General features: G+C 49.1%; 1 protein-coding gene across 5 annotated transcripts; it reads left to right on the top strand.

Moving 5' to 3' along the window:
- The first annotated feature begins 146 nt into the window (after positions 1-146).
- Positions 147-22,390, top strand: Taf8 (TATA-box binding protein associated factor 8). Of its 5 annotated transcripts, none has more exons than XM_075980865.1 (9): positions 147-223; positions 1,559-1,715; positions 3,092-3,190; positions 3,497-3,559; positions 5,097-5,221; positions 9,708-9,855; positions 10,529-10,671; positions 14,087-14,181; positions 14,451-16,259. In XM_075980865.1, exons 1-9 carry the CDS (start codon positions 185-187, stop codon positions 14,461-14,463), a joined length of 882 nt encoding a protein of 293 aa, XP_075836980.1. In that variant the 5' UTR covers positions 147-184; the 3' UTR covers positions 14,464-16,259. The 5 variants fall into 5 exon arrangements, with proteins under 5 accessions (XP_075836980.1, XP_075836979.1, XP_075836978.1 ...); XM_075980864.1 differs by having other exon boundaries at positions 14,084-14,181; XM_075980863.1 differs by having other exon boundaries at positions 14,042-14,181.
- The last annotated feature ends 767 nt before the right edge of the window (positions 22,391-23,157 follow it).

The following is a 23,157-nucleotide window of genomic DNA, read 5'->3' as shown; positions in this document are numbered from 1 at the left end:
CAGGAAAGCTTGGCTCACACAGAGTCACAAGAGCTGTGGTAGTCTGACCTATTCCTTCCGCCTCCCACATTTCTTAGAGCTTTTCCGCGAGGCGGGGCACCTGTGGCCCCGCCCTTCGCCACCTCCCCACGCCAACTACAAGTCCCATCCTGCCTCGCGCCCACGCACACTACGTGAGAGCAAGATGGCCGACGCGGCGGCCGGGCCTGGTGGCTCCGGAACGGTAAGGGTGGGGAGGCGCGGCGTAAAGTCTAGAGGGTTTGGCTCTTCTGGATCTTTTCCATGGTTTGGGCCACAATCTCGGACCGAGAAATCCAAACCCTTTCTCAGATCCGATGGTTGAAAAGTCTTCCTGGCCAAATGCGTCCCCCGCTGCTAGAGACTTGGCGGCGGCCTCCTAAATTGGTGCACCTGAGACGTGATTGGCTCGTCCCCTGGTGAGGGTGGGAACCCGGAACGCCTTCTGATTGGTCTGAAGAAGCTGTTTTCATCCTCTTACTGGCCAGCCAAAGTTGGAAGAGGGTTCCTTTTCAAAATATTTACCTTCCTCGCCTTCCTTTGAGGTTACTTTAGCCCTCCTCTGCGTCCGGTGTTGTTGCTGTTTTTATTTTCCGTGTTAATGAAGTGGTGTGGATGGAACAAAAGACAGATTTATTCTTCCAGTCTCATAATTCGTGTATATATTCCTCTTTTTTTTTTTTGTCTTTTTTACCCCTGAGACAGGATTTCTCTGTGGAACAGCCCTGGCTACCTGGAATTCGTTCTGTAGATGTAGACTAGGCTGACACACAGAGCCTCTTGCCTCTGCCTCCCGAGTGCTGGCATTAAAGGTGTGCACCACCACCACCCGGCTTGTGTGTATATTCTGGTAATTTGCTCTAGAAAGAAGTGAAGGGGCTGGAGAGATGGCTTAGTGGTTAAGACCTGCAGGTGCTCTTCCAGAACACTCGAGTTCGGTGGGTCGTTTCGCAACCACCTGTAACTCCAGCATAATGGAATCCGACGCTCTCTCCAGGCTTCTGGAGACACTTGCGCTCACATGAACACACACACATATCTACATGTAATTTTTTTTTTTTTGCTTTTTTGAGACAGGGTTTCTCTGTGGTTTTGGAGCCTGTCCTGGAACTAGCTCTTGTAGACCAGGCTGGTCTCGAACTCACAGAGATCCGCCTGCCTCTGCCTCCCAAGGGCTGGGATTAAAGGCATGCGCCACCACTGCCCGGCTGTGATTTTTTTTTTTTTGAGCAAGTAGTGTTTGTCTTATTGTAAGACACTGGATTTGGATGCTCAGTTATTACTCACTTGGTGAGATCTGTAACTCTAAGTATCAGACACTGATAAATATTTAGCAGGAGAACCTTTGCTAGCCAGGCCACAGTTGCTGCATGCCTGTAATTTGTATGCTGAGGAGGCGGAAGTTAGAGGATGGCAGTGTGGTCCTGGGCTACACATCCAGCAGTAGGCCAGCCTGTTTGCCATCGATGCTGTGTGCACTCTGTGCTTTCATCCTGGCCTAGCAGTAAAAAGTCTCCTCTTTGTGGGCTTCTGCTTCCAGAGACCAGGAAGTAAGCAGTCCACTAACCCTGCTGATAACTACCATCTGGCCCGGAGGAGGACTCTGCAAGTGGTTGTGAGCTCCTTGCTGACCGAGGCCGGATTTGAGAGCGCGGAGAAAGCATCTGTGGAAACACTGACAGAGATGCTGCAGAGCTGTGAGTACCGAGAGCCCAGCTTCAGAAACTCTCTTCTTAGATACTGCCCCCTTTTTCTTGGAAGGCCGAGGCTTACCTTCAGACAGAAGAAAAAAATTGTCCATTGTAGCATAGGACCTGTTTGTTTTGATGTTTGTATGTGTGGTAAGAGATATGTAGCAATATTGTCATTTTAATCATTGTCATTTAATCATTGACATTAAGTGTGCACTCACAGTGCTGTACCATGGCAACTCTTATAAAGGAAAACATTTAATTGGGGTCACTTACAGTTTCAGAGGTTCAGTCCATTATGTGTGGCTGGGAGCATGATGCCACGCAGGCAGACATGATGGTGCTGGCTACGTCTTGATAATGCAGACACAGGACATGGACTGTGACACTGGGAGTAGCCTGGGCATAGGAGACCTCAAAGCCCACCCCACAATGACACACTTCATCCAACAAGGCCTTTCCTACCCCAACAAAGTCACACCTAATAGTGCCACTCCATTGGAGAGCCATTTTCTTTCAAACCAGCACATGTGATATATATCATATCCTTTTAAAAATTACTCTTATTAGCTGGGCGATGGTGGCGCACGCCTTTAATCCCAGCACTCGGGAGGCAGAGGCAGGCGGATCTCTGTGCATTCGAGACCAGCCTGGTCTACAAGAGCTAGTTCCAGGACAGGCTCCAAAACCACAGAGAAACCCTGTCTCGAAAAACCAAAAAAAAAAAAAAATTACTCTTATTAGTTGTGTGTATGGTGGGGATTGTATGCTTGCCATAGCACAGATATGGAGGTCATAGGATAACTTGTGGGAATCAGTTTGCTCCTTCCATCCTATGAGACCCAGGGATGGAACTCCTGTCATTGGCAGTAAACACCTTTACCATTGAGCCATTTTGATTTTGCTTTTTATTTTCTTTTTTTCTTTACTTCAGATAAATGGAATCTGAAAATTTTTACTTGTCATTTTTGTGCCTGGTTTATGTGATTTAACACAGTGTTTCAAAGTTTACCCATGTTATAGATTTCATTCCTTTTGAGGGCTGAACACATACTCCGTTGTAGAGCTGGATAGGGTGGACGCACTATAACCCTAGCCCTTGTGAGGTAGAGGCCAGAACAGCTGGCCATCTGGAAACCTGTGAGAACAAGTGTCAGTGCTCCGTGTGATGTGTGTGCCCCAGTTGGTTTATCCACTGGAGTCTCAGTGGAGAGACTCCTTCCCACCTTCTGACTGTTGAGAATTGGGCTACCATGTGTGAGTGGACACAGTGCTGTTTGCGCCCTGCCCTTGCTCGTGGGGTGTGTATGTAGAGTAGAACTGTGACTCACTGGTAACCCTCTGTTGAATTTGGGAGGAACTGTGGCCTTTGACCCTTGTAGACATCTCAGAAATCGGGAGAAGTGCGAAGTCTTACTGCGAGCACACAGCCAGGACCCAGCCCACACTGTCAGATATCGTGGTCACACTGGTTGAAATGGGTGAGCGCATCTCTAGCATCTCCTGCTTTCTCATCTCTGAATTGGGGCCACTAGGGAGGGAGGAAAGCCTGGTGGTTGGGGTGTCTGCTGAAGTGTTCATGGATTCCCTCCTGTTTCCCTTGATCTGCTTTTAGCTTAGGAGGTTAAGAGGAAGAGACCCCTAAGTCCTTATTGGAGGACTCTGCTGGAACGTCTTTTAAGGGGCAGAATAGTGGCTAAGTTGGGAGATTAAACCCCCTTTCCCCCACTGTGAACGTCCCTTTTGTATTCACAGGCCTAGGCAGTGATTGTCTTTCTTGTCCCTAGGGTTCAATGTGGACACTCTTCCTGCTTATGCAAAACGGTCTCAGAGGATGGTCATCACCGCACGTAAGTGGCTTTGGAACCCAGGCACTTAGTGAGTACTCAGGTGTTGGAGATAGGGCAGACCTCAGAGTGGCAGCTGTTCTTGTTGCAGGCTCCTTTCCAGTCTTTGGGAGGGGTTAACTACCCACAGCCTGATTTGATCTGGGCAGTGGGATTACAGTGTGAAGCTTCGTCTCCACACAGCTAAACCATTTCTGAGCTCCTGCTGTTGTACTGCAGCCCTGAAGAGCAGATGCGATAAGAGAAGACTATAAAAGTTCTTGCTTCTGCAGATCAGAGTTGGCAAACTAGGGTCTGTGGGCAAAATGTGGTCCACTGCTTGCTTTTCTGAATAAAGTTCCATTGGCGTGCAGCTGTACCCACTTACCTGTCATTGCTTTCATGTTTTATTTATTTATTTTTGTAAATATTTATTTATTTATTATGTATACAATATTCTTTCTGCGTGTATGCCTGAAGGCTGGAAGAGGGCACCAGACCCCATTACAGATGGTTGTGAGCCACTATGAGGTTGCTGGGAATTGAACTCAGGACCTTTGGAAGAGCAGGCAATGCCCTTAACCGTTGAGCCATCTCTCCAGCCCTGCTTTCATGTTTTAAAGGCAGTTTTGTGGCTTGCACCATCCGAACTGCTGCTCTTTGGTGGCTACTCGTGAGGGTGAGGGCTGCTCTACAGCTCTAGGGCACTGGGGATGCATAATGAGGGCTAGGCTAGCCTGAGCTACACAGGCAGGATGCTGGCTCAAAAAACAAGCAAACAAAAGAACTATGTCTAATGTATCCCTGTTGAGAAGGTTAATTCTGCTTTAGATAAGTAGGTCCCTTAAGCTAAGTAAGGAGTAACTGCTTTAGGCTTTAGGACTTGGGGTGAATTGCTTTATTTGTCTTAAAGTTACTCTTTTGCATTGGCATCTTTTTGATACTGCATCTGTTTACTGTGTGTGTGCATGTGACTATCAGAGGAAACTTTGTGAGGCTGTCTCCCTCCACCATGTGGGTCCTGGCGATTGGCTTGGTCACCATCTTGCCACCTGCATTGGAGAGAGGCAATGGAAAGCACCATTTCCCTTCCCATCCTATAGTTGTTAAGCCCACACTTTCCCCAGCTCAGTATTTGTTATTTGGGGGTCTCTGAACAGTGTGTGTGTGCTGGGGATTGGACCTCAGGGCCTCCTGCATGCCGAGTAAAAGCTGCACTGAACACTGTTCCTAGTGCCCTCGCGGTCCCTGGAAAGATAGCCAGCAGCCTCTGTAATGCCCCTGATGAACTTCAGCATGTTCTTTTATGTGGTGGCTTTGGTGACGGCCACTCTTGTGTTGATGCAAGAGGCTTACAGGCGGATTGTCACTGATTGAAATATCAAGCAAGATTACCTGGCAGGGCTGGTCATTGTGTGCTGATCTGAAAAGGTTCTGGAAGGTCTTTTATCAGTGAAGAGCAAGGTGCTTAGTCATGGTCCAGTGACAGGAGGGGTTTGAACGGGGACTGTTGTCTGTGGAATGCAGGGTTGGAGAAGTAACCGTTGTGATTCTGTTGCAGCTCCGGTGACCAATCAGCCAGTAACACCCAAGGCCCTCACTGCAGGGCAGAACCGACCCCACCCACCACACATCCCCAGCCATTTTCCTGAGTTTCCAGATCCCCACACCTACATCAAAACTCCGGTGAGTGGTGGAGCCTCCAGGGGCTGTGAGTGATGTGAACGCAGTGGTGAACATTTGCTGGTGGCAGTGCCATTCAGTTCTCGCGACTTTCCCTAGAGAGACGCAACCTTGTTATGGACATGGTGGCCCAGCCCTGTAACCCCAGCACTGAGTGTGAGGCCAGCCTGGGTACAGACTGAGCTGCTGCTGATCTGGACTGCAGTCTTCGAGAGTCCTGGGGCTGCTGTGACAAAGTGCTACACAGTAGATGACGTAGAGCCATAAAAATATATTATTCCATAGGCCTAGGGGTCAGAAGTTCAAAATTAAGGTGTTATCAGGGCCACGCTCCCTCTCAAACCTGTAAGGAATCTGTTCACCTTGCCCTAGCCAAGGATGTGCCAGCGTTTCTCCAGCGTTTCTTGGTTAATAGGTGCATCACTCCTATCTGCCTGTCTCTGCGTGGTGCTGGTTTTCTGTTTAACACACTTTGTCTTCTCTTAAGACATCATTTGTTCTTCATGACTTCGTTCTAATTGATGACATCTTTGGTGACTTGTTGCCAAATAAGGTCATCTGAGATGCCAGGAGTTAGGAGTTGACTATATGTAAACGGTTTTTATGGGAATACAGTCTGTTCCTAGTGCTCATACCCCTTTTATAGTATGTTAGTGCATCCGGACAATAAAATAATGTAAGGAGCTCCTTTCAGTGTTGGTTTCTGAGATTGAGTCTCAGACGGCTCAGATTGGCCTCCAACTCAGGACATAGTTAGAGATGACTTCAAATTCCAGGACCTTCTCCTCTCCCTCTGAAGTGCTGAGATAACAAGTGTGTCTCGTTACACCCACATCAGATGCTGGCCATATGAATATTATCACTTAGCCTGCTACAAATAACATACATTAAAAAATAACCTCACCCTTATTTTAAAAAAAAAAAAAAAGTCCAGAAAAAACCTGTGACCTTTTGAGTGGGAGCCTTGCTGTGGCCTCTGATTTTCTTTTTTTTTTTTTTCTTTCTTTCTTTCTTTTTTTTTTTTTTTTTTTTTTTTTGGTTTTTCGAGACAGGGTTTCTCTGTGGCTTTGGAGCCTGTCCTGGAACTAGCTCTGTAGACCAGGCTGGTCTTGAACTCACAGAAATCCGCCTGCCTCTGCCTCCCGAGTGCTGGGATTAAAGGCGTGCGCCACCATCGCCCAGCTGATTTTCTTTCTGAAATGTTGGTGTAGGATATTAAATCGCAAGTTCAATCTCTAGGTCAGTTTACTTTAATGTTTTTGGGGGATGGGCAGAGTTTTTCTGTGTAATAGCCCTGACTATCCCTGAACTCACTCTGATTCCCTGAACTCATAGAGATCCTCCTTCCTCTGTCTCCCAAGTGCCGGAATTAAAGCCACCTGGCCACTTTAAATTCTTTAATGGTTCTCCTCATTGAAAAAGCTACATCCAGAACCTGTGAATAGGTGTGCTGGCACAGGCCTTTACTCATAGCATTTGGGAGGCAGAGGCAGAGGCAGAGGCAGAGGCAGCAGGATCTCTATTACATCCCAGGACAGCCAGGGCTAGTGAATCCCTGTCTCAAACAAAAACAGGGCTAGAGAGAAGGCTCAGCATTTAAGAGTGCCTGCTGCTCTTTCAGAGGAACGGAGTTCAATTCCCAGTACCCATGTTGGGCAGTTGCCTTCCAGGGGATTTGCCATCCTCTTCTGGCCTCTACAGGTACTTGCATGGATGTGAGCATTTCCCCCCTCGCCCCTTCTCTATTCTTTCTTCTCCCGCCTTCACCTACACATTAATAAATAAAATAAAATCTTCAAAGCTAGGGCCTAGGGTAGTAGCTCAGTGGCAAAACACTTGGCCTAGCCTATAGAAGTTGTACTCCTAGGGCTGGAGGGATGGCTTAGAGGTTCTTCCAGAGGACCCAGGTTCAGTTCCCAGCTCCAACGTGGCAGCTTACGGCTGTCTATAACTCTGGTTCCAGAGGACCCAGCACCCTCACACAAACCTACATGTAGGCAAAACATCAATGAACATAAAATTAAAAAATAAATAAATTATAAAAAACAGAAGTTGTATTCCCAGTACACACACATAAAATAGATAAAAAAGTTTTTTATTTAAAAATTAAATTTTTAATTTTGCCAGGTGATAGTGGCATACGCCTTTAATCCCAGCACTGGGAAGGCAGAGGCAGGCAGATTTCTTTGAGTTCGAGGCTAGCCTGGTCTCCAGAGCGAGTTCCAGGACAGAGTCCAAAGCTAAAGAGAAACCCTGCCTCAAAAATCCAAAATAGATAGATAGATCAATTAATCAATTAAAATTTCAACTTATTGAATGTCAGATGTCATTGAAATAACTACAACATTTTGGTTGCTTGGTCTTTTGCTTTGAGTCAGGGTGTCACTTTGTAACCCTGACTAGCTTAAAACTCATTCTGTAGATGAGGCTGGCCTTGAACTTGTAGCCATTATTCTGCCTGCTGTCTCCCCAGTGCTGGAATTACAGGTGTGTACCATTATGCCCAGATTCTGTTTTTAATGTGCATATTCAAAATCTGATTTTCATGTTAGGATGATTTTAGACTTGTCAGGAAATCCCATTCCTATGTGTGATAAGGAAGACTGTAAATGACACAGTTCAGTGGACTGTAAAACAGTAACCATGTTCACAAGTGCCTCCTTTTAATGCTCTGTAGGAGGCTAGCGAGATGGCTCAGTGTAAGAACACATACTGCTCTTCCAGAGGACCCAAGTGTGGCTCCTAGCACCTACAGTAGGAGTTACAGTAGCCATCTGTAACTCCAACTCCGGGGGATCCAATGCCTCTGACCTCCTCAGGCACCTGCACAAGCAATGCACATATACACAATAAAATACATCTTCAAAACAAGCCGCTCAGGCCAGGTGGGGTGTTACATACTTATAATTCTAGTACTAGAAGACTGGGGGTGGGGGGATGGAGGAGGAGGCCACTTGTTTGTCTCAGCTGCCCAGAACCAAAATAACCACAGAGAAACTATAGTAATTAAAACACTGCTTGGCCCATTAGTTCTTGCTTCTTATTGGTTAACTCTTATATTAATTTAACTCATTTCTATTAATTTGTGTATCGCCACATGGCAATAGCTTACCGGCAATGATTCGGCATGTCTGATTCTGGCAGCTCCATGGCATCTCTCCAACTCTGCCTTCTTCCTCCCAGCATTCAGTTCCATCTTCCCCCCCCTACCTAAGTTCTGTCCTGCTATAGGTCCAAAGCAGTTTCTTTATTCATTAACCAATAAAAGCAACATATAGACAGAAGGACCTCCCACACAAGGGGGAATCTTTGAAAAACCTTATTTTATTTTAATTTTTAGATTTATTTTGTGTATATGAGGTTTTTGCTTGCGTGTATGTCTGTATATCATATACATGCCTGGTGCCTGAGAAAGTGGTGAGCCTCCCTGTGGGACTGGGACTTTGAACCCAGATCCTTTATCAAGAACAAAAGTGCTTTTAACCTCTATGCCAACTCTCCAGCCCTTGAGAAGTCTTTAGAGGGAAAAACCTGCCTTTCTGTCATGAAAACATGCCTTTGCTGTTTTGGTCAGTGTTAAATGTCATCCCTGACATTACAGTTTAGGACATTTGACAGTCTCTCATTCTTACTGGTTCTCGAGCATTTCCCCAGAGATGGCCAACAAGGCACCAACTGGGAGGAGTCACCTGTCCTCGGCCGTCTCAGTGGCATTTACAGTAACAGCCTTAGTCTGTTTTTCTTTCCTTTTTAGAAAATGACATTTATTTAATTCCTCTATGAGGGCGTGCAGTCATCCACAGAGTGTGTGTGTGTGTGTGTGTGTGTGTGTGTGTGTGTGTGTGTGGTGTGTGTGCACATGATGAACATTACTGTCTGCAGGCCACCCTCCCCTCAGTCTTTGCTTCATTTCCCTCCTACCCCTCCCTCCTTTCCTCTCTTCTTTCTCCCTCTACCTCCCTCCATCCTTCTCTCCCCCCCTCTCTCTTCCTCCCTTCCTCACCTTTGTTAGACCAGGCTGGCCTTGACCTCACTGAGATCTGCCTCATAGGTGATTGGGTTAAGGCACGGGCCACCACACCACTATTCTGTAATTCTCTAGGAACCTTTTGGACCAGTGCGTCAGTTTCGAGAGGGTGGGTTGAAAACAAGAGGATGGCACAGTGTGCAAATGCCACCACACATACACTATGATGCCAAGTTACTCTGGGGGAACAGAGGTCCCTGTCAGGGCTCCTGGGGGCTCCTAGTCTTCCTGGAGGATCTGTGTGTTACACCTACGGCTGGCTGCCATGGTGAACTATGTGGTAAATATTTGCACTTTTGTTGGCTGAGATGCTCGCTCTGCTTTCTTCCGGATGCCGCTCTTCACATAGCTTCCCTCTGTTAGTTAGCAGGTCGTGTTCTCAGAAGGACACAGCTGCAGCAAGACAGGGCCTGAGGAGATTGAAGGCAGCATAGGCTCAACCTGGTGTCTCTGTTGTTCTAGACGTACCGTGAACCTGTGTCTGACTACCAGGTCCTGCGAGAAAAGGCTGCATCTCAGAGGCGAGACGTGGAGCGAGCCCTCACCCGGTTCATGGCCAAGACGGGCGAGACCCAGAGTCTTTTCAAGGATGACGTCAGCACTTTCCCTTGTGAGAGTCACCCCCTGTGGGAGCCCTGTTTTGTTGTTTGAGATAATCACACCCTCTTTCCTTTTTCTCTGTGGTGGGGAGAGATGAGTGAGCCTTCGTGTTTTTCTCTAGTGCGGTTTATTCTGCAGATCTCTGGATCCTTCCTCCAGGCCCCGAGATACTATTCCGAACTGTTGGCTGCTCAAGGCAGTGAGTTTAGGTTACCTCACTGGTGGCTGAGCCCTGGCAGCCGAGTCTCCCGTAGAAGTGATAGACCAGCTGGTAGGAGGGACACTGGCATCTGCAGCCAGTTGCCTCTCAGCTTCCTTTCTTGGGTTACATCTCATTTAGGCTTTGTTGACCAAGTCAGTCATCTCCATAGGGGACCTCGGGTTATGCAGAGGTGAATGGGGAGCTTGGTCTAGTCATTCAGGAAGCTTCCACTCGGTGCCTGCCGTGTGCCTGGCTCTGCAGTCACTGGCTGGAGGCCACCAGGTGCTAACCATTTCCCACACATCCCCTCAGGCAGCCCATCCAGACCTGTGAGTTAGCAATCCTTAGCTTTGTCTTTGCAGGACGTAGAGGCTTGTGGGAAAGGGGAATTAACTAGCTCGAGGTCATGGTCACCGGGCAGCATTCGTACCTGGCTCCCTCTGGCTGCTCGACAGAGTCATGTCTCTCTTCCAATCCCCAGTGATTGCTGCCAGACCTTTCACCATCCCCTACCTCACGGCCTTGCTTCCCTCTGAGCTGGAGATCCAGCAGATGGAAGAGACAGACTCCTCGGAACAGGATGAGCAGACAGACACAGAGAACATCGCTCTTCATATCAGCGCGGTGGGTTCACCCTTCTGCCTGCCTCACAGTACCCCAAAACAGCCTGTCCTACACTAGGCCCCTGCCCCTGGGAACTGAACTTCTCCCAGGTCTATCCCAGGTCTCTGGCCGTCTGTTAGAAACTTGCACGATGGGCCTGTGTGACCAGTCTCTGTCTGAGACATCCTGGGAGTCGCCCGTGTAGCGAATGTTGACGAGCACTGCAGGTCCAGACCCTGTTCCAAGTGCTCGGAAACTTGTAGAAGGCAAGACCAACAAAGCCCCGCCCTCGGAGCTAAAGGTTCAGACAGAGCTGTGGAAGGGGTGGAAGAATTAGAAGGTGACATTTGAGTCACGACCTAAAGAGACCAATGCCTTATTGTGGCTCAGGGTGGAGTTTGCAGGCACTGAGCGTAGCATCTGTAGGGCCAGCCTGAGATGGAGCAAGCTAATAAAGCAAGCTAACTCTCTGCAGTTTCAGACTGTACAGCCATACAGCCACACTCTTCTATACAAAGTATATTTTTTTTAAAAAGGCAGTTATTTGGACTTGTTATATTCTGGTGGCCTGCAAAATGTAATCATGTGTTAAGAATCCCTATCCTGCCTCCTGCAAGGTGCTTGGGATTGTAGCAGGATACACAATCACGCTTCACTCAGTGACCAGTTTTAAACTGCCCTCTCATCTCCTGATGACAGTGTGTCTCTCAGGGACTCTTGCTATGGGCCACTTTAACCCTGGCCCCTTTCTCCAGGTCCTTAAACATAAAGGAACCATTAGTTTTAGAGTGGTTAATTGTTTTTGTTCTCTCCTACATTTGAACTAGCGCTCTGGCGCAACCAGAAGTTTTTTTACTCTTGGGTGAGAAACCGCGCCAGTCATCCACTCAGTGAGCACCCGTTTTGCAGTGACCATTGTCAGACACTATTCTGGCTGCAGAGAGGAAAGTAGTGACCCCATAGATAAAATCTCTGCCTTTGCGAGCCAGTATGTGCAGTGGGAGAAGGAATTAAACCTGATGTGTGAAGTCTTCACTCAGAGTATTCAAGATGAAAGTGCCATGGACAGAATAGTACCTGGTGAGATGGAGGCTTTGCTTCTCAGGAGTAGCACGCTCAAGGTGGACCACCAAGCCAGGGACATGATGGGGAGAGGAGAGGGGAACTATGCCCTCTGGGCAAGAGGGTCCTCGTAGAAGTAACAGCTGGTGCAGAGGACCTGAGAAACACCAGCATTTGGGATGCAGAGCCAGGACAGAGAAGGGAGAGGAAGGGCCAGTCTAATGGAACCAACTGTTTCCAGAGCTGGGTGACATAAGTTGCAGGCGGGTGTGGAGCCAAGGAGGGACATTTCTGAACTTCTGGACGCATCACCAGTGGCTGTGGTGCAAGCGAGCCTGAGGGAGTGCTGCTCTGTTAGGAAGCTGCCACAGTGATGTAGGCCAGGGAGAGATGGGGGTCCTTCTCCTCGATACGCACCGGCAGGGAAAGTGGAAATGGTCTGGTTGCATTGATAGGTAAAGCCAAGAGGATGTCCCTCTAACAGATGAGAATTGAGTGACAGAAAAGAAGCAGGTGGGATTGCAGAACTCACTGCTCAAGCACCTGAAGGATGGTAACGTCACCACAATGGGAGGACTAGGGGTAGGGTACCTGAGGAAGCTGAGGCACATTGAATGTGAGGTGCCTATGGGATGCTTCTATGACGCTGTCAAGCAAGCAGCTGGGAGTCTGAACAGGGAACTGGCGGTGAGAGAGGACATGGTTGGAGTCGGACTTGGAGCTGTTGGCTAAGAAGTGGAATGGACAGTTGTGAGACAGGTAGGGTTGTTGGTGTCCTCCAGCCTTGCCCAAGTGCCCAAGGAACTCGTGCAAACCCCTCACTTTTTCTACAAGTAGTTAATTGGATGCTTCCTGTCTCAAAGCTACCTAAAGGGGACCAGAGTATAGCATTTCTACAGTGTCCAGCATCCTGCCTTTGTGGGAGCTGGAGCCAACCTTTCAGCCCTTTGTGTCACCCTCACTGTTACCTGAGGACATGTGTAAGGTACAGTCTAAGTGGCCTCTGAGCGTTGGTGGAGTTTGGATGTGGAGCAGTGGTCGATGGAGGGAGTGATAGGTGATACTCTGTTACACCCTTAAGTACTGAGGCAATGCCTTCAGTTCCAGCACTCAGGGAGGCTGAGGCAGGAGGATCTCTGAGTTCAAGGCCAGCCTGGTTTATAGAATGAGTTCTGGGACAGCCAGGGTTGTTACACAGAGAAACCCTGTCTCGAAAAACAAAACAAAAGAATTAAGGCAGGCCGGGAGCTGGGTGTCCGCACAGACTTCCCACACCTGGTCCCACATGAGCGCAGCTGGTCTAGTGGCAGTTGTTTTGAAGAGGGACTCTCTGATGGCTGTAGGTCCACTCGTTGGGTTTAGTGTGAGTGCGGGAGGAATGAAGCACATGTGTTCTACAGGAAAATGGCTTTTTGGTATGGATATGTAGCAAAACCTCTAGAAGCCATCCAGAGCCTTCAGGCCAGTAAGCCCGAGGCCAACTATCCCGAGAGGAATCCTCTGTTCATGGCATCACAGTGACAGCAGCCACTGGTAGTTGGGGTCTGAGGCTCTCAGTTCCTCCAGGGAACCCTTGGTGTGTCACTGGGGGCGATGCCGGTTCAGCTCCTAGTTGCTAGGCCTGCATGGCCACGTCAGATTTTTAGTGTGAAATTTCATGTCCTGACCCTGCTGCCACTGCTCACTTTAAAGAAGTACAAAAATAAAATAAAGGCAAAGAGTGTGGAAAATAAGGAGCGTACAAGTATTAATAAGGAAAGGAGAATCGATTACCCATGCATCCAGGACACTAAGCCTGGTTGACAGTGACAGTGTGAACTTGTGGGGTCTGCAGGCTCTGCTTTGCCTTCACTTCTGGAATATGCTGGGATACAGTCATTGGTCCCTTGTTCCAAGTGCCAGAAATGAGAGATTTCGGAGAAATGTGTTGGGACTTACGTTATTTTGGGCCTAGGAGAGCTCTCCTGTGCCCTGAGTTGTTTTGGCTCTGTGTCTCTTACTCCAAGGTATCGACGGCCTTCCTTCTGTTACCCCATTGGGTTAGGCTTCCTCCCTGAAGTGAGAAAATTCTAACCCTCACTCCCAGGCCTTCATTATCTCATCCCCACCTTCTGAAGAGTCAGGACCTGGAGCACCCCACTTTGTCAGCTCCCTGTAGAGCCAGCCACTGCCCAGGTCCCATTGAGCCTGGGGCAGAGATGGCCGCCCTGGAAAGACAGTGGCTCCGGCTTCTCCTTTCTCAGTAGACACCAAAGCCGGCTCTTGCTATGGGCACAGCCTCTCTCCTCATGCCACTGGTGCTCTGCTCTATTTCGGCTTTTGCTCAAAGGATGGCCCCGGAGCTGAGAAGGAAAACGCTTCTGTCCTGCAGCAGAACTCCTCCTTGTCTGGCAGCCGGAACGGGGAGGAGAGCATCATCGATAACCCGTATCTGCGCCCCGTGAAGAAGCCCAAGATCCGCAGGAAGAAGTGAGTTGGAGGCTGGGGTCCAGAGCCTGCTCCAGTCTGCTTGTCTGCTCCTTGGTAGGAATAGGCTCACCAGCAGGCATGAGCTTGGTGAGCACTCCTAGGGCAAGAGGGAGTCATCTTACTCTGCCTGCCTGTCTCTCCTCAGCTCCCACGTGCAGCAGCTGCACTTCAGTGCCTGTGCCAAGGCAACCCTGTGAGCCCAGAGCTGCGCTCCCCTGGGAGAGTGAGAGGGGCCCCGGGGCAGGCTCTCTGGTTCTTCTTCTCTCTAGGTCCCTCTCGTGAGCTGAGAAGGAAGCTGCCCTGTAAGTGAGAGGACACCGCTTTCCTGGGGCCTGAGGTCAGAGGGAAGAAGAAGGTGGCGCCCTTTTGGCCTTGCCCAGGCTGTGTCTTTTAGCAGTAGCCTTCTATGAAGGCAACCCTGTTTGCCAACAGGCCGGACTCTGCTGGTGACTTCATTAATTCATCACAGGACTTGATTCCTTTGAAACCTGGAGGGCCAGGGAAATTGTTAGGAAGGAAAGGGTCCACTGCTCTATGCCCTGCCGGGAAGACTGCCAAGTGTATCTTCCAGACCACCTGGATCCCCCTCGTTCATCCACAAGAATCATGGCATTGATTTACAGCCCAGAACCTCATTCTCACTTCTTTCTACACCTGGGCCCCAAGATCCCTGCTGGGCTGGTAGACAGTGACTTTGTATCCCTCATCATGTTGGAAACAGACCCATGCTGCAACTCTGATCTGGGGCTGGCAGGAGCTAGGAGTACATGGGTTAATAAAGATAATGACGGTGACCATCAGAGCCTTGAATCTCTGACCAACATTTGATTAAAGCCTACCACAGTGGGGTCATCCCCCTTGGAACGTGGGCCTCGGAGCACCCTTTTGGGAAGGATAGAGTTAGTTCACCCAGGACTTGATAGAGGAGCCATGGATTTTAAGCACCAGGGAGAGAGCTTAGCAGCTGGGGGTGGGACTTGCTTTGAGGGCTAGGCTTAGCTGAGAAATGCAGCTGATGGTGGAAAGCCACATTCCCACTCATTGGAGGGAGTGGGTTGAGGGTCCTGCTGAGTCCATGTGCCTGTCAAGAAGCAAGTCTGAATCCGCCCACTCCCACTCCCTGGAGAGAAGACACCATTCCTCACTTCCCACTAATCATGCAACATGATCTCGAGGATACTGGGAAAGTTGAGATCTTTGGCTTGTTTGAAAAGAGGGATTGAAAAACCAAATCCAAAGAAGAGTGAGTGGCAGGGGCACGTGGAAATTGACATAAAGTGGATAAGTCGTCCTTGGATTGGAGTGCTGAGCCCATGTACTCCACCCTGGCTGCTGCTTCTCCTCCTCTTTTTTCTCACTCTCTTACCCTGTGCCATGTGTTTTTGAGACAGGAGCTCACTCTGTAGCCCTGGCTATCACAGAAATCATTGTATGCCAGGCTCAGTGATCTCCTGCCATGTGCTGTGATTACAGCGGGAACCACCATGCCTGGCTTCCAGTAACTTGGCAGGGGGGATCAACCTTCCTTGCTGTACTCTAGAACCCTTGGTCCCTTTGCCTGGAGGAAAACAAAACAAACCAAACAAAAAGCTCTGTGTCTGGAATTGAAGAAAGAATAAGTGGTGGTGCGAAAATGAGCCTTTTTGGCTCTGGTCCAAACAGGAGTATTTTCATGGTGACTCAGAACTTGCGGTCAGAACAAGAAGACCGGGTTGTGTGGATTCTGAGAGCTTGTGATGTAGTTGGCAGCTCCTGGCCCAGTCAGTTGGAATCCAGTCCCAGGGTCTAACAGGAGCTGCCACCCCTTGCTGTTCCTGATGCTTCTAGCCAGCGTGTCTGTGTCTGTACTTCTGCACCATCTGAAGCCAAGCCTGTGGAGTGTGTTGTGTGAGCTGAGGGGGCTCTTGCTGCCCTTGGCCGCGGAACTGCACCGCTGTGATTGCTCTTAGAACAGAGATGACCTGAGTGGTGGTGTGTTGAAGTGTATAATTCTCAATGTATATCTATAGATTTCTATTTTTTATAAGTTGGGAGAGTCTTAGAGGGAAAAATAAAGTGATTTATGAAAAGTCTAATCAAATTCATAATACAAACTTTGTTTTTTTAAAAAAGATTTTAATTTATTATGTATACAGAGTTCTGCCTGCATGTATGCTTGCAGGCCAGAAGAGGGCACTAGATCTCATGACTGGTGGTTGGGAACCACCATGTGGGTGCTGGGAATTGAACTTAGGGCCTCTGGAAGAGCAGCCATCTCTCCAGCCCCCATAATAAAGATTTTGGGAATGTATTTACTTTGTCATGCAGGCTTGTGAACCACCTTCCCCATGCTTCTCTTCTTAACTACACACGTCTCCTCTCGCCACTCTGCCATTGGTGCTCCATTCAGATCAGTGAAATTAAGTCACCTTTGAAGGCTGGTTGACTTTCTTCACTCTACGCTGTCCTGAGACCCATTTGTCTCAGGTGGGTGTGTCAACAGTCTGTTTTTCTTTTTCATTTTTTGTATTTGTTTTTAAGACAGAGTCTCATTGGTAGCCCTGGACTGGAACTCACCCTGTAGACCAGGCTGGCCTCAAACTCAAAAGAGATCCCCAGTCTCCGCAAGCTGGGGTCAAGGCATGTGCCATCATGCCCAGTTTAGTTGGTTTCCTTTTGTGTGCAGTGGCTTTTCATGTTGTGACTGTGCTGCTGGGCCTGTGAACTGTCTTCATAGGGCTGTTAAAAGCCTGTGAGCCTGGTGCAGTGGCGCTCACCTTTAATCCCAGTGCTCGGGAGGCAGAGGCAGGTGGATCTCTGAGCTTAAGGCCAGCCTGGTCTACATAATGAATTCCAGAACAGCCAGAGCTACCTAGTGAAACCTTTTCTAAAGAACAAAAATAAGAAAAAGAAAAAAAGAATGAATGAAATAAGTCTGTGGTCAGCAGCTGTGCACAGGCTTCCGAGATAGCCGTGCTCACAGCCCTCAGGCCCCACCTACACAATTTCAAACACAAAACTCTAACACCTAATACCTTGTCAGTTCTAATTTATCTGTTTCCCTCCACACTGTGTGTGTGTGAAAGGAGGAGACTCACTGTGTATCCCTGGTTGACCTGGAACTCCTAAGTAGACCAAGCTTTAAACTCAGATCTGCCTGCCTCTGCCTCCTGAATGCCAGAATCAAAGGGCAGGTTCCCTTGAAGTCTAGAAGAGGGCACTGGATTCCCAGGAGGTGGATTTATAAGAAATTGTGAGCCAGGCAGTGGTGCATGCTTTTAGTCCTTGCACTCGAGAGGCAGAGGCAGGCAGATCTCTGTGCTTGAGGCTAGCCTGGTCTACAGAGTAAATTCCAGGACAGCCAGGGTTACACAGTGAAACCCTGTCTCAAGAAACCCTATCTGGAAAAGCAAAAAAGAGATTGTGAGCTACCAGATATGGGTGCTGGGAACCCGTGTTCTCAGGAAAAGCAGTCACATTCTTAGCCCCTGAGCCATCTCTAGCTGCCCTTCCACACCCTTCTTTTGGAGACAGGGTCTCACTGTGTAGCCCTGGTTGGGCTCGATCTTATGACGTGGATGAGGCTGGCCCTTGAAGTCAAGAGATGTATTCAGTTCTAGTTTTCTGTTTTTCTCACGTGTGTGTGTGGGGGGGGGGTACCCTGGGGCCCTTTCACTGAACTACACTCCCATAAAAGCTAAGGCTCTTGCTAGCCACAGTTCTGTTCACACATACTAACTCATGAATCCTCATATAGACTCTTTTTAAAGATATTTGTTTATTTTATGTATATGATGGTCTATCTGCAGGTACACCTGCATGCCAGAAGAGGGCATCAAATCTCCACTATAAATGACTAAGAGCCACTATACAGTTGCTGGGAATTGAATTCATGACCTGGAAGAGCTGTCACTGTTCTTAACCACTGAGCCATCTATCCAGCCCTCTCATATGTTCTTAAAACAAATGTTCTTACAGTCTGCAGCTGAGGACACAGACCTGCCCTGTTCAGTCCCTGTAGTGGTACTCAGGCCTTCTGCTCCACAGCCCATGTTTCCCTTAGATGCTCTTGCCTCCCAGTGGTTGGTATTCTGGCCCTCTAATGCACTGGTACCATGTACTCAGTGACTCTATCACACATCCACACACTGATTGGCTCACTGGTGGGAAGAGAAATTGGACACAGCCCCAGCCTGGCAGGCCATTCTGGAATATGTAGACCCTGGCCTCAAACATGGCATGCACATCTGCGTACGCACACATGAGTATACACATATGTGTATGCCCCTCCACACAGACAGACACACAAGCATCACACAGATACACCCTCCACACAGAAATGAAACATCTTCCCGTGAAAGGTGCAGCTAGCAGTGACTGGACTGTATATTGTGGCTTCCCCTCTTCCTGGTTCCTTTGTCGCCTGGGGTTCTGGTTGCAGTCACAGGATGGGAGGTAGAAGCCATTTCTTGAGTGCATGTTCCTGGGAACGGAGTGAAGAGGCTGGGGAACCTTGGTTTTTCTTCTGAGTGTGACCCAGAAGCTGCGCCACCCCAAACATGGGGTTGCCTAGTTGTGAAGGGAGTGAGGGCGTGTAGCTTTAGCTTAGTGGCCCTGGCCTAGGTTAGAATCGAGGGGCTTTTCACCTCGGAAGGAACTGATGGGCTTGTGGGCAATGGAGCCTGTCACTAACGAAGCTTCAGAGAGTGCTCAGGGAAGTCTTGTTGGGACAGACAGCAAGCTACTGCACAGTGGTGAACACCTGCCCTGCCCTTTAGGCTCCTGGGTCAGTCCACAACCTCTGTTGTTAGGCCAGTAAGTGGCTACTTCCTCTTTGATGTTCCTTCGCTTTCTGTTGACGCCCACCTGTCCTTGTTCAATAGCTTGGTCTTCCTTTCCTTTGATGGCTTTTCCCTTGAGCTTGTCCAGCCAGGAAGTGTCCTGGAAGTACCACTTCTGACCGCAGGGACATGGTTCTCTGCTCCTCTACCTCCAACCATTACCTCCCAGCTGGCCTCAGTGTTCTCTGTACCCAGCCATCTGGCTACACTATTTTTTTTTTAAATAATGTCTGTCGGGGTCCAGCCTCGACAGGTTCGTGCATTGTTCCAGGGCAGGGGCATGTTAGGCAGAAGGAAACAAAGACACAAAAGAAATAGAGACACAGGACAGAGTCAGGAGGGCAACCCAGTGAGTACTGAATCCACCCGTGTTTATTTCTCATAGGCTTTCTAGACCCCAATCCAAATAGGAGGGGAAAGACAAAAGACTTCTTTACCAAGAATCTAGGAACAAAGTCACCACCTTCTCAATACCCAGAGCATCAAGTAACCACACCCTAGGTCAAAACATCCCGTTAGTAGCCACACCCTGGGTCAAACCGCCCCTCAATAACTTTGAAGAAGAAGGAATAGGCCTGAACTCTCTGACCTTTGGTCAAGAGGGAACAAATCCACATCTGTTGGCTCCAACAAGGGTCTCTCCATGTAGTCCTGTCTGGCTGTCCTGGAACTCTATGTAGACCAGGCCAACCTCAGACTCAAGAGATCCTTCTGCCTCTGCCTTCCGGATGCTGTGCATAGTACATGATCAGATTTATCTTGACTTAACCTCCCCACCCTACCCAGACATACCACTCTTGCTGACTTTGGGGCAGGGTGCAGGCTGGGCAGCATGGACTCTCTTCCAAGTCCTCTGGGTAGGGCCAGGCCAGGGGCTTATTCATTGACATCTTTTTTTTAAATTTTTTTTTTTTTTGAGACAGGGTTTTTCTGTAGCTTTGGAGCCTGTCCTAGAACTAGCTCTTGTAGACCAGGCTGGTCTCGAACTCACAGAGATCCATCCACCTGCCTCTGCCTCCCGAGTGCTGGGATTAAAGGCATGCACCACCATTGCCTGACTGTTCATTAACATCTGAACAGTCACCAAGCTGCCTTCCTCGCCAATGATGCTGCCTCCCCCAAATATTTGGGGCTCCCTGCTCTTCCCAGCCTTTGTACCCCATTTGTGCCCCTGCAGTAAGACTGCAGATTCTCCCAGAGACTTCTATCCTGAGTCTAAACTGGCCCAAGTGCCAATCAGGTGCCCTGTCAGTTCTGTATTCTTCCGGGTCACTCAGCCTTCTTTCATTTATTAGCAAACACGATCTGGAACTCTTGTACATGCCAGGTGGCACTGTGCCAGCTCTGAGGGTACGGTGGTGAACAAGACAGACATAGCTCCCGCCTCCAGGGAATTCATTCACAATGAATACACAGAACAAGATACACAAACCGAGACTAAGCCCATTTTAAGTTGTGAAGGGGTGCCAGACGGGCTTCCTGTCCTGCAAGGAGAAGGCCTTTACCCAGCTTCTGGGTCTGCAGTTCACTCCTGACATTTGCCTCTCCTTCCAGCCCTTCAGCTTCTCCCCCATTTTACTCTTCCCATCTCCAGTCTCCCATTTGGCAAACAGCCACTGGGCGTCTGTGGTGACCATATGAATACAGACACTGGCAAACAGCGTAGCGTGGGCCCAGGCCTCTGCCTTCCCAGCACTTACAATGTGTCTGGGAATGGACAGCTCTCGCTCTCTCTCTCTCTCTCTCTCTCTCTCTCTCTCTCTCTCTCTCTCTCTCTGTCACACACACACACACACACACACACACACACACACGGAGTGTCGGGTAGTGAACCTGGGCAGGAAAGCAGGACTATTCATAATGCTGGGTACCTGGAGGACGGGAGACAAGTGAGAGCCACAGCGGGTAGTGTGCAGAGTCTGGGCTAGTAACACGGGGAGCAGGCAATGTGCGCAGAGCCCGCACAGAAGCCAAGCAGGGACCAGTCAGAGGAGCTGTCCTGCCTGCCACCCACGTCATTCAGGATCTCTGACAAAGGACAGAGACCTGGCGATGCAGGTCATGAGTGGCCGCCTTCTTGGCAGGGCAGATAACGTTAGCACGCACCACAAAATCAGGTGGCAGGGGTTGCTGAGGAGCTGCACTTTTTAAAAAAAGTGGCCTGAAAAGAATGTTCTAGTTGAACAGAGCACGAAATGCAGCAATCTCTGTGGAAAAGGAGCAGCGCACACAGCTACACTCGTAGTCAGAGGCAGGAGTGTGTGCGCACCTGGAGGGTGGGAGGGTCGGGAGTGGCACCACTTGACAAGGGTTTGGGGTGTGTTCAGAGGGATGGGTAGGCAGGGGATCATGGGTAGGCCTGGGAGCATTCGGGTAAGAGGGAATGTGAGGAACGCTATTTCTCTCAGTCAGTTCCACACAGAGTTTGGCATTTGCCAGTTATAATTCATGGTAGGTTAGGGGGGTCATGCAGAAACTGGGGGTGGATTGGTCCCAGCCCCAGAGAGCCAGAACGTACCTGTACCTAAGGAGAGGCAGGAAACATTAACCTAGATACCTGGATGACACCGTCCTGTGGAGGCTCGTGTTGCCAGGGAGATGGATAAACACAGGAACCTGTTCTGCCTCTCTGACCAAGAGAAGGTGTGAGTGGAGGGCTGGCCTGCAGCCTGGAGGTCTACTGAGATCCCAGTGGGGTAGGGTTGGCCAGTGGGGCATTGGGAGAGGTGAGGAAGCAGAGCGGAGGAGGGCGGGTGAGGTACAACTGGACGGAGCCAGCCTGAGAGGCCTGAGCCTCAGTCCCATTTGGCCCCGAGGCTCTTGTTCCTCTTGTAACATCTCTGAGGAGCCTATGCCCTTATAAAACCAGATCATACCAGGCTAAGGAGGAGGGCTGGGACGTTTCTGTCATCTCCAAATCAGGACCACCCCAGGAAAGGGGTGGCTGGGGCTGGCGAGCCTTCCCATGCCCTTGGAAGCACCACGCGCCTTCATCCACAGGGTCATCAGGGCCTCCATGGGCTTTCTGCAATCCTCCTTCCTTTTCTGGAACTGGGGATAGGGCTGAGGGCCTTGTGCATGCTGGGCTTGTGAGTGACAGCTCCATCCCAGGGGTGTGTCCAGGGCACGCCAGGGTCCTCAGAGTCTTCTAGGTGTCTTAGTAGGAACAAGAGCCCGAGCCTTGTCATTTATTGCTACCTCTGAATTTTCCTGGTGACAGGCTTGTCATCGTTCTCGTCTCTCTCAGGCTCACCCTGAAGCAAGTGCTTGACTCTCTGAACATCATCTTCGATGGCCTAGCTGCAATTGTGGCGGAACCAGGCTACAGGTGAAGTTTTGTCATGGACTCTTCTGGCGCTGGGAACAAGTTCAAGGTATTTCCTCTCTTGGTGCTAATGGCTTAGGGGCATCTACACTTTGTTTACATTATTATTTTTTCTTTGTTATAAGTAATTTAATTGTGACTAGACAATATATGTATACAGTAAAAAATTTAAAATACAGAAATAGATGTATTTAGTAATACACATAACAAATATCTTCCTCCTCCCACATCCTACCATGGGGCTTACTAATGAGTCGCTATGGCTTTATGTATTCTTGTATGCATCAAACACATGTATATCACTCCCTTTTATAGTATGTGTAAACACCACGCTTTCTCCTAGTAGTTAGTGTGTCTTCTGTGTCAGTAATAAAGAATCTCTTTCTGGTTCATGAAAACACAGTGCTGTGACACAGGCCTCTTTCTTCACTCCTCTTTCAGAGCTCAGGTGACAGACAGGTCCTTTGCGCCTTTGGTTTTTTTTTTTTTAAGCCAGTCATGACGGTACATGTCTTCAGTCCCAGCACTTGGGAGACAGAGGCAGGTGGATCTCTGTGAGTTTGAGGATAGCTTGGTCTACATAGAGAGTTCCAGGATAGCCAGGGCTCTGTAAGGAGACCCTGTCACCCTGTCTCAAAATAAATAAAAAGATTTGTTTTTAAGTGTGTATGTGTTGGGTGGAGGGGTCTGTGCTTGTGAGACGGGTACCCACAGCGGTCAGAGAAGGGCACCAGATCCCCTGGAGCTAGAGATACAGGCAATTTGTAAACTGTCTAACACGGATGCTGGAAACCAAATTTGGATCCTCTAGAAGAGCAAGCAATATGTGCT

The sequence above is a fragment of the Microtus pennsylvanicus genome, chromosome 7 (assembly GCF_037038515.1).
Source record: "Microtus pennsylvanicus isolate mMicPen1 chromosome 7, mMicPen1.hap1, whole genome shotgun sequence".
Classification (NCBI taxonomy): Eukaryota; Metazoa; Chordata; class Mammalia; order Rodentia; family Cricetidae; genus Microtus; species Microtus pennsylvanicus.
Note: the sequence above shows the minus strand (reverse complement) of the source record. Positions and strands in the feature narration are given on the sequence as shown.

Bases quoted from the DNA above. Each gene is read 5' to 3' on its own strand.
- Taf8 (XM_075980862.1), top strand. From the start codon at position 185: ATGGCCGACGCGGCGGCCGGGCCTGGTGGCTCCGGAACG. The intron at 3,191-3,496 runs GTGAGCGCATCT...TCTTGTCCCTAG, and splicing joins GGTCACACTGGTTGAAATGG to GGTTCAATGTGGACACTCTT. The intron at 3,560-5,096 runs GTAAGTGGCTTT...ATTCTGTTGCAG, and splicing joins GAGGATGGTCATCACCGCAC to CTCCGGTGACCAATCAGCCA.